This window comes from Photinus pyralis, unplaced genomic scaffold, assembly GCF_008802855.1.
Source record: "Photinus pyralis isolate 1611_PpyrPB1 unplaced genomic scaffold, Ppyr1.3 Ppyr1.4_LG8, whole genome shotgun sequence".
NCBI classification, from domain to species: Eukaryota; Metazoa; Arthropoda; class Insecta; order Coleoptera; family Lampyridae; genus Photinus; species Photinus pyralis.
In genome coordinates this window covers 23,721,717-23,735,714 of record NW_022170819.1, presented here as the reverse complement: position 1 = coordinate 23,735,714, position 13,998 = coordinate 23,721,717, and the positions used below count along the sequence as shown (strand labels likewise).

The following is a 13,998-nucleotide window of genomic DNA, read 5'->3' as shown; positions in this document are numbered from 1 at the left end:
GTTTGCAGGCTGACTTATAGGACTCATGCCACTATGCCTTTGACTCCGATGGAGCTCTTTGAAAGTAACGCCTCAATGTGCACACTACCTTTTTCAGCCTGTCCAGTCTTTCACACCACCAGGATGTTACAGTCCTCCGTTTGAGACATACGCGCCGCCGTCGCACTCAAGCATTCAGTGACAGGTACTCGTTTCGCGCGGGTCAAACTGGAACATCACCTTCAAGGATCTATCCGCCAGACCAAGGAATACTTCCTCGAAAGCAGAACCGAAGTTCTGGGAGAGGGTGGTCTCCTTGACCTGCCCCGGAGAAAGATCAGAGGATCTTATAACGTAGGGGGATTTAGGATTTAGGCGCTACAGACATTCCCGAAAGAATTTTCACACGCTCCGGAACCGCTGCTCTGATAGCAACGGAATAACTCATGGGGGCTGGGGTAGGAAGAGACGCCACCAAAGCATCTAAGGAGGACTGCATATAGTTTACCGTCTCACTACAATATGCACGTCCGCGGACAAGTTTGGATTTGACCCCCTCCCTAAAGATGATTTCGATAGGTACGTGATAAGGATCCTAGCATTTCGGGTCTTTTAGAAGCTGTATCTTTTGAGGTCGATATCAGTAAGGGTTAAGGTCTCGCCATCAAGTTCATAAAGGCCGTACAACGACTCTCATCAGTAGGAGTATCGGGATCGAGCTCTGCCCAACGTCGCTTGGAAGGACCATCATATGCCTTCATGGAGACAGAGGAGCGAGAGGAGTATGTTGATCGCGGCAAGGTAACTCGTCTGCTAAACACTATTTGTTGTAAACAGAAAACTGACTACTGCTAGGCAGACTTACTTACTGCCTGTGCTTCGCGGTCTGCCTTTCACTACGAGAAGGAAGCGGGCTATACTCCCGTGGAAGGTTTGGGTGCTTGTGCTTTTAGAAATTGCCAACAACTTCCACTCGTGAATTAATATCTTTCACTCAATGGTTAAAATATCCCTTTATCGGGGTCCGTTCACACAGCACCACCATTTCAAATTTCTGACTAAAGACAGATTGCGTTAGAATCCCTATGGCTAGCGCCACTTTGAGTTCAGCTAGCGCCATTATAGATTTTGCAAAAAAGCCCTTGACTTTCGGGGGGTGCTATGTTAACGCTAGCACCACCATTGCGTCCGATCACTTCCAATAGCAAGCGCTGTGTTCGTCAGACCTAGCGCCACAAATTTTAGAGCTAGCGCCACCCCTCAATAGTGTGGGGGGCAATTTTTCGTAGCACCACCATTTTGTTTTTTCGGGTAAAATTTTCACGTCTTGTGTTCTGCTGACCTAGCGCCACAAATTTTAGAGCTGCCATCACCCTCCAATAGTGTGGGGGGGGCACCTCCATTTTATCTTTAAGGGTAAAAATTTGATGTTTTCTGTTCTGTAGACCTAGCGCTCAAGTTAACCTAGCGCAATTATAGATTTTGCAAAAAGCCTTTAACTTTTGGGAGTGCTATATTAACGCCAACACCACCATTATGTTCAATGACTACCAAAAGCAAGCGCTGCGCAGTGTTCTTTAAACGTAGCGCCAGCTAGCGCCACAAATTGCAGAGCTGGCGCCCAATCCCCAACATTGTGGGGGGTCCTTTTTTGTATATTACTACCGGTTTGTTTTTTCGTGTACAATTTTGCTATTTTGTGCTTTGCTGACATATCTCCCAGATAGAGTCAAAATCTTAGGAGTTGGCGCCACAGCCAAGTAGTCTGGGACAGTTTTTCCTACCTTTATGACTGACCACTGCAATATTTTGGATTAATTTTCGAGTAAAACGAGTGGTGCAGTAGCTGAATCTGCGGCAAGTATAAAAATAAGGAAATACAGTTCAATTATAGAACAGAACCACATTTTTATACCTTTCGCAGTAGAGACATTGGAACCTTGGTGTAGAGCTCGAAAATTTTGTGGAATACCTGGGAAAACGCATTACCAATATTACTGGGGAACCCCGAGCTGCAACTTACTTACGACAAATTTAAGTATTGCCATACAACGTGCAGGTAACGCGGCCAGTCAGTGTAATGGGGACTACGATCCCCATGGAAGAAAATTATCATTTATTATGAATTTTTAATTTTAAAATTTCCATATTACGGTTTCTTGTGAAATGTTTCCGTTTTGTGCTCTACTCACTACACAATTCTTTTTGTAAATCACAGTATTAATTTCACTACCACAATATTGCGAGCTAAATCGTTTAGAACACAGCGCAGTGCAAAATTTGAAAATTTCAACGAACGTACCTACTCATAACCTATATAAAGTCGTTAAATCAATCAGCATATTTGTTAATGGTGCAAATAATAACCATAAGGCATATGTATTTTATATGATTAATACACTCCATTAATATACGACCAATCAGCTTGGTGATTGTTTCAAATTCTAGCCAATCAGATGATTTTTTATCTGATTAAACGCCATGTAGCTTTTTAACAGCGATAAAAATGCATGTAGGAATGCGTAAAATATGTAGTGGTTGTAAAGTTAACTGTCTTTTATTAATCTCCCTAAAATACACTCGACCTGGGTTTTAAGTCGGGATAATTTTATTTTTAATTCACTCAAATTTTGTTGCCTCCTGGAAAAAACTCTCGATCAAAAGCATAATGTTAATAAAATCGCTCCAGCTAAAACTGTCACGATTTTATCACACTTTTGGTCTCGAGTTTTTTCCGTTGTAACAAAACTTTCGTGTAAAAATAAAATTATCCGATTAAAAATCAAGCTCTTGTGTATTTACTCCCGATAAATTATATACCTATGTACGTCGCGTTGACTACTATCTAAAGGTGTTGTTTTTAACAATACCGTAATACCAAACTTTACACAATTGACGCGCCCAGGGTTGCCAGATCGCGTATGGCCGTCTGCCGGACATAGGCTGCATGAGAAACATAAATCTACACACATTGCGAACCCCCCCCCCCAAAGGTTTTTAATGCCACCAGTAACACTTGTCCAAATTTAAGAATTTTTTATTTCAAATTGGTATAAGTCTATAAGTAAACAAATAAAACAAACTATACATTCTTGCAATATAAGTAATAGAAGAGTAAATACAGTGCACTTAATTTAATAAATGAAACATAAACATCAACATCGCAAACAAATAGTCAAATCGGACTACTCCAAAAACTCCAAAATCGCAATGCAATGGTGTTGATTCAACAGGAATCACACACTCGCAGACCGACAGCGGCAGACAAGTAGAATTTCAGCATTCATTAAGTGGTAACATTTCCAAGCCTGTCCGTCTGTCCGTCTGTCCGTTACCACAATATCTCGATAACGAATGGACCGATTACGAATAAATGTTGTAGTTGGATTCTTTATCAAATTTTTAGATCGAAGTTCGTGAATTGGCAATATAGCCCAAAAAATAAGGAAGGCCCTTTTGACATCTGGGTGAGTTTTGAACCGAATTGCATGAAATTCAATATTCGTATAGCTTTAGCTATATAACACGCAAATCCAAAAGTTGAGCCTAATTTTTCAACATTCACAATGCCCTTTTCGCATCGACGTGTAAATAAATATAGAAAACGAGCTCCTGGGTATGGCTACAGCATGAGCAAAACCAAATTTTGAACTTGGTGTTATTTTTGCTTTTATTTAAAGTGTATATGTATGAAATTTCATTTAATTGCTTCCATAAATAAGAAAATTGGCACCGCACATGATGCACAAAACCAAATTTTGAAACTGGCGTTAAATTTGCTTTTATTCCAAGTGGCTATGTATCAAATTTCTGTTAAATGCTTCCATAAATAAGAAAGTTTTCAATCCGGTTTGTAAATGGTCGAGATGCGAAAAGGGCACTGTAAATTCGGTTCATAACTCACAGAGATGTCAAAAGGGCCTTCCTTATTTTTTGGGCTATATTGCCAATTCACGAACTCCGATCTACAAATGTGATAAAGAATCCATCTACAAAATTTCATAGTAATCGGTAAATTCGCTATCGAGATATCGTGCTAACGGACAGACGGACAGACACCGCAAAATTATAAAACTAGCTCTAAAATTAGTGGCGCTAGCTGGCGCTAGATCAGCAGAGCACCAAACGTAAAAATTTTACCCGAAAAGACAAAGTGGTGCTGCTAGGAAAAATTGCTCCCCAAATTTAAGGCCCAAGGTTCATCGTATAATGTATAGGGTGAACTTGTGTCAATGTGTAATGAAATCTTTTCGAAATGTTCTCAATTTCTAAGTTTTTAAGTTTTATGATCTGCATTCATGGATTAATCTCATATTTATCTATATTGCACAATACACACATACACGTGTAGTGATACTAAAAAATGATCGCGCTATCCATTCAATGGAGTCTTAAAATTTAATATAAAAGCACTTCAAAGCAAGGAAGATAGCTATTATTGTACACAACGTAATTTCTGTTGATAAACTAAGTAGAGATTTCATATCTATATATCGCGGGTGACCTGGCAATACCTCCTATGTTGGTTAAGAGACGTTTTACAGGAGACAAAAAAAACTTGTCAATTTTGTAGAGAGATGGTATTTTTCAACAATGTGAAGTAGTTATTCTTTAATGTTTATTATATTATACTAAATTTAATAAAAACGCCACAATCTTACCCGGTGTTATTTTTATATAACTTGTGAGGTATTGCTATTCATGTTTTTACAGATAGGAGTTTTTGCTACAGAAATTTGTTCTCATAGGAGAATGCAGTATCTAATTAAGTATACAATTTTTTGAATTTAGCAAGCTTATACAGAAATTTTTGTAGAAAAATGATACCCAAAACGTAGGTTTCTCAAGGGAAAATTAATACATGGTAATAAACTTTAAAACAATACTTTAATGTAAACATAAACATGAATAAAATAAACTAAAACTAGCTGCAAGTTTCATAATCACTAAAAAAAATAAATTGGCGAGGAGAATTATTCATGTAAAATATTATCGTAGAAAGCATGTGTGTCTTTTGGCAGAACGAGTTTAAGTTCTTGAAGGTGGTTCCATTTATCCAAAGCAATTTTAGAAGGTCCCTGCAGTAACTGAGGATAGTTCATAATAGGAGGCATACATTTTGGCCTGCAAGGAAGCTCATTAAATAAATCTTGGCCATAATCCAGTTTAATATCTATGGTTCCTTGTGGATTATACCTAATGCACTTAATATCATTAATCACAGGGTCAGAAGTCTTACGACCTGGTCTTAAAGAAGTGTATCGCAAAAATTTGGAAGCGGAATAATCCTTAAAAAATGAGTACTCCAGCATTTTAGTTTTATATGGCGTGGGGGTTTTTCGAGCTTCTTTTGATATTGTCACATAGTCACTTGGTAAATGAATTTCTTTGTGCTTAAGACGTCTTTCTATCACACTATGTACAGAGTCACACTCCATTTGGGTGTGACCTGGTTCTAAGTATTTTTGAAAAATAAAAGTTTCGTGTTTCATTGCAAAATTGAGTAAAGCGTTGGCCAAGACATTGTTACGATTCTGGTAACCACATCCGTCCGAATACAATACAATTGGCTTTTTCATTGGAGTTATGCAATTTTCTTCCAAATAGTCTATAATGCAGGTGGTAAAAGTAGATGCTTTAAGTAATCTATTTTCATTTTCGGAAAACCAATAGCACATAACGTTTCGTGTTTTTAAATCAAATATGGTGAAGTTATGGCAACATAGTTTTGTTTTGAAGTAAATTTTGTTCGCCGGAAGATATGGGCATAGTTTTACTGCCTGTAAATCCATAGTCAATGTAATAATTTCATCTTTCTCAGCTTTTTCTTTATCTTTTTGTTTTTCCATTCTAGCAGCATCTTTCCTTAGGATGTGATGCCTGTATTCATTTTCTGTGACATTTCCATATTTGAATGAAAAACAAACATTACACTGATCCTTTTTCGGTGAGTATAGCGCCAAGTTTTTTTCTTTAAACGTTTTTGAAAACACATTACGACCCAATGGAGTGATGTTTCTGTCTTTGCAAAAATTATTCACATACACTTCATATAACTGGTTCATATTTTGAAAAGTGTATTCCAAATACAGCTTTGAAGTATCGCGCCGACAATAATGAGAAGGAAGTTTAGGTAAACTTTTGAAAAACTCGTCTAAAAACTTGTAACTTTCTGCATACCTTTGCTTAACGACTTCCTTAGCAGAAATTCTATTCTCATTCCCTTTCGTCATACCATATGAACTATTATCTACCCAGTATTGAACAGTTTTATACCCGATGTCCAACGTATTAATAAACATGGACCGACATACTTGTAAGTTTTCATTTCCATCGTTTAGGTAATACGTGTAGGTGCCTAATCTCCTTGAGTTCTCTTTGCCTTTTCTAAATGTTGGGGTTTTAAAAACGTGAGATGCAATAAAAACCTTCCTTTGTTCCCAATTCATGCGCCAAAAACGTTCAAAAATGTTTCTTCTGCAGTCATCCGTAAATTCTGAGCAATATCTGACTTTAGATATTCTACATTTCTTTGATGTACATGTCTCTTTTAAACGTCTTTCACTCCGTGGACAGTCCTGTTTAATTTTTTCTCCTCTTTTTTTAGTAAATCCTATGTACGCTTTTCCCTGCATTCGAAGTCTTTTGTTTTTATTTCGGACCCATTCTTCTTTTTCCGCCTTACGCCTTCGTTTTCTACCTTGATCATATTCATTTTCGTTCACTTCTTCTGTTTCATTTATGACAGTTTCTTCTAATTTATTGGCATCATCTTTTTCGGGTTCATATGAAGTACTACTATCTTGCACATCATTTGATTCATGGTCGTCTTCTACAGTTTTCTCAACTTCATTTGCAATGTTTTCTATGACATGATCTTCATCACTCGAATCTTCGTAAGGAACAAGACGATCTGTTTGCTTATATTCGACTTGGTTTGGAACTCCTATATCACAAGTAGTGGAAGTAGTATTGGTTATATCAGTTAAACAGTCTTCAAAGTTAGGTACTACTTCATCAGGATGAATGGGAAAAGCGATGTTGCTTTCTACGACCACGTTGTCGTCTAAAAATATGAAAGATGCATTTTCTAAATCGAAACATTCTTTCTCTTCAGTTTTGCTTGAGTCGACAACATCGATTTGCGATTGGGCCAATGACAGAATTTTTTCAGTGCGCCTTGAAAACATGACTATTTTGAGTCCGGAAAACCTTTGGCAGCCTATGACGGATGTAAAGTAAATAGATTGAAGAGATAGTCAAAAAATTTTACCTTCTAAATGGGGATCCAACAAAAAATCGATGTGCTATTTTCTCCTATTAAAATTATCCAGGTACTTTCAGTATAATGCAATACCTCCTATCTGAAAACGAAAATAAATTGAGGTTATTTTTAACGTAAATTTTATGGTTTAGTCGTTTAATGTACACAAATTCATCTTTTAATATTCAAATAGTGGATTATAGAAACAAAAAGCAAAACACCTACCAACGAGAACCAGTTTTCGACGTTAAACACACTACACTTGAACGGAGGTACAATCCTCTTATGACATCACCTAATAAACTGTTGATTTAGGAGATTTTGCATGACAAAAATCATTAAGATTTCAGTGGGAGAAATTGAAATACAACTTTTCAGCCATTTCGAACTTTATTTAACGAAAGGAGAAGTTACAGATAGGTGCATTAGTACGCGCCGATTATGAATCTACCAATATCTCATTTTCACAAAAAATGGCAGATAGGAGGTATTGCCAGGTCACCCGCGATATAATAAATAAAAGTATTTACTATAATTTATTGCCCCTTATCAGTGAAAAAGAACGATTGTTATATCAAATCAATCCACTTATACTTGTTATTCAATAATTTCAGATTTATGTGACATACCTACGTCTTTACAAAGAGATATTCTATATCTTTTATTGGCGACATACCAGCGCAGAATTGACAGGGGTTATATCAGGAGTTAAAGCTCTAGGAGTGGAACAACTCGGGAAACGGTGACGGCTTCCTACTGTTTTCCGGCTGTGGCATCATATTTCGACCGTGAAAATAAAAAAACATCAATCTGGTTCAAAATCTATTCCACTTACCTTTAGATTTACCCTCTTTTCATACTTATCAATCAAAAAACCCAATTTAAATTAGTTCTATGTTTTTGCCAATTTTTTTACGACTATAAACATTTACATAAAATTATTAGAACGTGGAATTATTCCCAATATCGCAGTCGCATTACACCGTTGAACTTCATTGACTGACAGACGTTGCTACAGAAATTCAGTGGCTCGCAACCACAACAATGGAAAGTTACCACTATTCTAGCGTGGCCCAAGGAAAATAAATCCAACCCTCAATAATTTAGACCGATTACGCTATCTTCTTGTATTGGAAAAATCCCAGAACGTATGATCTACTATAGGTACTATCTATAGGTTAATTTCTGTGTTAGAAAACACGAAACACGAAAACACAACACACATTATGTATAGTATAATTCGATTTGCAAAAAGCGTTTGATACGGTCTAGAAACATTATATTATGAGAACATTAAAAAGACATGGGGACTGAAAAGTAGGCTACCAAGGATGATAAATAGTTTCTGAAGAACGTAAATTTCGAGTACGAGTTGTTGATATATTCCGGCATATACGAACAACTGAATGGGATACCTCAAGGTTCAGTGTCCAGCACAACCCTATTTCTCATAGCAATTAACCGAATAGCTAATCAAATATCTCAAACTAGCAAGACTATGCTATACGTAAATGACTTGGCAAGAGCAGTGAGTGGTACCGACAATATAAAAATGGAAAATATTCTACAGGGGGACTCAGTCAAAAAACCGTCTGTATGCATTTTGGCCGATTGCGAGGGAGACAATATGATGAACCCACTGCGCTATAACGGTTGTGTCAGAACATAAATTCCTTGGTCTAGTATTTGACAGCAAACTTATACGTGGGTGGAGTGGTAGTCACACCGTCAATTCTGCGCTGGTATGTCGCCTATTTAATAGATATTGAAGATTTATTTATAAAACACGTTCGTCACTTACCTAAAATTATTGAATAACAGGTATAAGTGGATTGATTTGATTTAGCAATCGTTACTTCTTTCTGACAATTGATAAGGGGCATGCTAATTATCGTAAACACTTTTATTTATCATAGATAGATGTGATATCTTCACTTAGTTATCAACAGAAATTACGTTGTCCACAGTAGCCGCACCTTTTCTTGTTTTTCACTCGCTTCAGATTAGGTCAATTTTAAGACGCCATTGAGTAGATATTGCGATAATTTTTGTTGATATCACTACATAAGAGATTAAATCTTTATTTGGAAAAATACAACATTCTATCCGAAAAACAATTTGGTTTTCGCCCCTCATTGTGAACCGAGGATGCTACAGTTCATCTAATACAACACATAATGAATGAAATGGACCTAAATAAAGCCTGCTTTGTTGTTTATTTTGATATTAGTAAAGCTTTTGATAGCATCAACATTGACTTAATGTCTCGAAAGCTTAGCGCTGTAGGGATCAGAAACGAAATACGTGACTTCCTTATATCGTTTTTAACAAGTAGGAAATACTATGTTAAATACAATAATACAACTTCAAAGGGGTATACTTTGAAAAATGGAACTCCCCAAGGGAGCACCCTTGGTCCAGTTCTCTTTCTACTTTACATTAACGATCTACCACCAGCCATTATTAATGGGTTTACATTCATGTACGCTGACGACACAGCAGTAGTTGTAAGCGCTGAGAACCCCGACTTAGCTTTGCAAAAATTAAAAAGGGTTGTTCACGAATTTTTAACTTGGTGCAGCACTAATAAACTGAAGATAAACTCCGACAAAACAATAGTCATGAATATGACCAAATCTACACAGAATCACCCCTATGAGATTTTCATTGAGGATTCACTGATCTCTTGTAAACCACATAGCACGTATCTTGGTACTATAATTGATTCCAGTTTGTCGTGGCTTCCTCAAACTGAATACGTTATAAGTAAGCTTAACTCATCGTATTATCTGTTATCACGACTGAAACAACAAGTCGATGAAAATTTGTTACTTAAAGTTTACTACGCGGTTGTGTATCCATATTTAAGCTATAACATTACATGTTGGGGAGCAAGTACACATACTCACAGAGTATTTATATTACAAAAACGTATAATACGCTTGATGTACAATCTTAATTACGCTCAAACATGTCGGGACACTTTTAAAAATCATAAAATAATGCCACTGCCTTGTATATATATCTTTAAATTACTTATTTATCTTCATAAAAACCGACACAAATTTAACAAAATAAGTCAAATTCACGATCACAACACCAGAGGTAAAAATAAAATCTTGATTCCAAAACACCAACATTCATTTTATAAAAAATCTCCGTTTTACACCGGTTTAGTATTATTTAATAATCTGCCTGAAACTCTAAAAAAAATGAACCACTCCCTTTTCAAAAATAGAACGAAACAGATATTACAAAATAATTCTTTCTATTCAGTAAATGAATTTGTTGATTATATATCTCTAGGTAATAAAAACCTAATGACTGGATGCACCTGAATTGTTAGTCCACAAATTTACTGTTGTCCATACATGTTTTGTTTGTGATTTGACGTTTCTGTAATTGTTATTTACAATTTTTAGAATTAAAGATTATTATTATTATGGTCGGTGTTTCTTGTGAGAACTCAGGTCTAGCCTGGTTAACTAATCGCACGGATTAAAATCAAGTAACGATTAGTGTCTGTGTCTGATGAAGTTAAGTAGGGTCATTGGAAATCTAGGGATAGTATGTAATTCATACTACCAACATAGCTATTAATGGCCACAATAGTCAACGCTATCAGGAAAGAAGAAAACAAAACAAAAATATCATTATAATAATTCCTGTACTTTTATTAAATAGAGTTTATTGTGTAAGTGTTTCTTTGGCTTATTATTATTATTATTATGTGTAAATTGTAATATATAAATAAATGAGATTACATTAATGAAAATTTTCATAATTCAGAGAAAATGCATAACAAAAACTAAGAAATCCCAAAAATTCACTAACAAACTCGAGCAAAAAATTCGAAGAAAGCAAATAAGAATTGAGAAATTGAGAAAATTTATTATAATTGTTTTCTCTCATCACAAATATGATGCCGCCACAAGTTTACGTAATTTTTTCAAATTAGATTTATAGATTACACAATGAGCTTCAACTGTGAACTTGTAGCTTCAAAGCTTGAATGTTGGCCATTCTTACACCTTTCGAAATGTGCCCCATTTTCTCTTTTCTTTGTTTTTGATTTTAAGTTTATTGTTAGAGACTTCCCTATACCTATATCTTAAACTTTAAATTCTACCACGTGTAACCTTTCTGTCCCCTATCCGCATAAGTGCGAAAATAGTTTGATGTAGACGAAATCTGGTACCTGGGCACTTTTGAACTAATGATCTTAAGCTTAGCTTTTCAGAATGTGAAAAAAATGTCAACTGCAACGAATATTCCGACCCGCAGAATGCATGCCCAGCAAAAATTACCGCATCCTCATTTAGGGGTTAGGTAGGGTAATATAAGTGGTGTAGGTACATAGAATTCCAGAGACGACGGTCTGGTCTGGTCTTAGATCTGATCAGTGAGATGTACAACAGCTTCAGTGTGTTGTGATTTTTGAAATCCTTGCCATACATTTTAATACATCCCAGAGCCCTATTGGCACTTCTGATTATATGGTTATAGTGATAGCCAAAAGTCAACTTATTTTCAAGGTCAACGCCGAGATCTTTGATTACAGACTTTATATTGATAGGAATGTCCAGAATATAACCGGTATGGATGATTGACATTTTCTACTAAAGTTTATTTATGGCGATACATTTGTTAGCATTTAAAAGACATGTCAGTACGTGTACCTACACCAGTCACCAGTCTTCGGCTTTGTAGCTCATCAGTAATGGTAGAGCGTTGGGCTACAAAACCGGAGGTCGGCTGTTCGAACCTGGGCTGAGGTAGTAATTATTCATCTGTGGCAGAGATGGAAATTTCCTTAGATCAGTTTCGAGGATTCTGCCGGCTACTCTGAATTACGTTTTCCTGCAGTTTCCCTATTACGTAAGGAAAATACCAGTAGTATAGAACAACTTAACACCTTCTGCAGGGGCACCTGATTGGGCACCTCTAAAAAACATTATGCGGTTCACTCTGTAATTGGGCGTAAGCCTGTTGCACAACAAACCTCCCTTGACAAAATCATCCTCAGACTCACATGTGCAGGACTAATTGTTATATACTTGCCTGTAGTACGGTTGTATAATTATAGGCTTTGATATACAATTAATTATTTATCTAGGACTAATATATAATGTGAGTATTATACTTATGGTATGTTCGGTATAATGCCATCCATTATTCCTTTAGGGATTAATGACTAGGGATTAATAGCTCTTACGCCTTCTTGTACTCCAATCACAAAATTTCCCTAAATTTAATATGATCCATGGAAACAAAACAAACGGAATCTTACTCCCTCGCCGCCGAAGGGGCTCAGTTCGTAAATATTCTTTGAGAATAATAGCCATCATTGCGAGTAATACACGGTGTCCATTTTTCGAGTGCCACTATGGGGATCTCACTTATCTTAAGAGATAGAAAGTTGGTTAAATGGGGGCAAAGTTGCCAATTTTCGTGCCGAATAAGAATCTGAAAAGAAATTTGAAATATCTTCAATACTTTTTAAGATATCGCAAAAAAACGAAAGTTTCTGATTTTCGTTTTTAATTTTTGTATGATAAACAGTATGAAAATGGAGCTGCACAAAATGGTGCGCTAATCATCCTATTCTGGTATACATAATATTCCGCAAAATAAACGCCAAATGAAAGAAATGACTCTGGATAAAGAAAAACATTTAATAAAAACGTTAGGTTTATCTCTCGATGTCACTTCGGACAAATTTAAGATATCGTGCCCACTTACTAGTGTGGAAAACTCTGTGGAAAACCGTAATACAAAAAGGCAAATTTTAGGGTTCATAGCCAAATTTTATGATCCACCAGGTTTGCTAGCTCTTTAATAGATATGTCGACCATTGAAGTACCTAGAAAGGCAATCGCGGCAGATTGTCGGTTTGCTGAATGAAATTACTTCAGATGAATCCTTAATCCTGGAATCGTTGATTCTAATATGAATCAATATTGTATTCACATTAAGACTGGATCTTGCGTGAGCGTCCACATCGAAATATTTGTTCAGAGTTAGATGAAGAAATAAATCTTATTTAATTAAGAGTAGCTTTTTTTGGTTACCGGAACGCGTGGGCGTTGGAAAGGTGCACATCGTACAAAAAAGGAGCATCTGCTTGCTCCCCTTTGTCACCTTACGCCGCACCCTTTTATTTATTAGTAGTGTTGTAGTAGCAGAAAGGCGATAATAGTAATTTCGGCAAAGTGCACCTGCACTTTAGGGAGAAGGCGACCGAGTTCTTTCTCTGTTAACGACGTCCGTAAAATAATTTGTGCCACTTAAGTTGTAACGTAATATACAGGAAGTTTGCCGAGTCCTGACTCGTGAAATTACTTTCGGCGGAACCTTTTTCGCTCGAACGGATTAAGTTTAATGAAAGGCCTTAATTATTTTTTTTCGAAAATGGTATTTTTCAATCAAAAAAAAACAATACCGTAGTCGACAATTATGATAATGAGACTTATGTATGTGGGTGTTGTAATTCTGGTTTGGTGTTTTTGACAAGGAAGTTGCACCTGCCCGCGATGGACTGAGGGCGGCCCGTTCGTGTCTAACGCATGCATAAAGTAAAATTTTAATTTCGGGCATTGACAGTATAATTAGGAGCTGGGACAATGATTTTCGATTTGTAACAAAGTCTTTAAACGGAAAGAGTCTGCCCGATTTACATTTTTCGGGCTTGGTCCAATTACCTTGTGTACGTTTTCGGTTAATGACATGTTGTGGGCTTAATTATTGGTACCATC

The 13,998-nt window shown here is 36.4% G+C and overlaps 1 protein-coding gene across 1 annotated transcript; it reads right to left on the bottom strand.

Annotated features, from left to right (window-relative positions):
• Positions 1-4,913: 4,913 nt before the first annotated feature.
• Positions 4,914-7,735, bottom strand: LOC116179011. The gene is made up of 3 exons (XM_031498704.1): positions 7,469-7,735; positions 7,253-7,343; positions 4,914-7,201 (listed from the first exon to the last, which is right to left on the bottom strand). The coding sequence occupies exon 3, from the start codon at positions 7,167-7,169 to the stop codon at positions 4,953-4,955; it is 2,217 nt and encodes a 738-aa protein (XP_031354564.1). The 5' UTR covers positions 7,170-7,201; positions 7,253-7,343; positions 7,469-7,735; the 3' UTR covers positions 4,914-4,952.
• Positions 7,736-13,998: the final 6,263 nt, after the last annotated feature.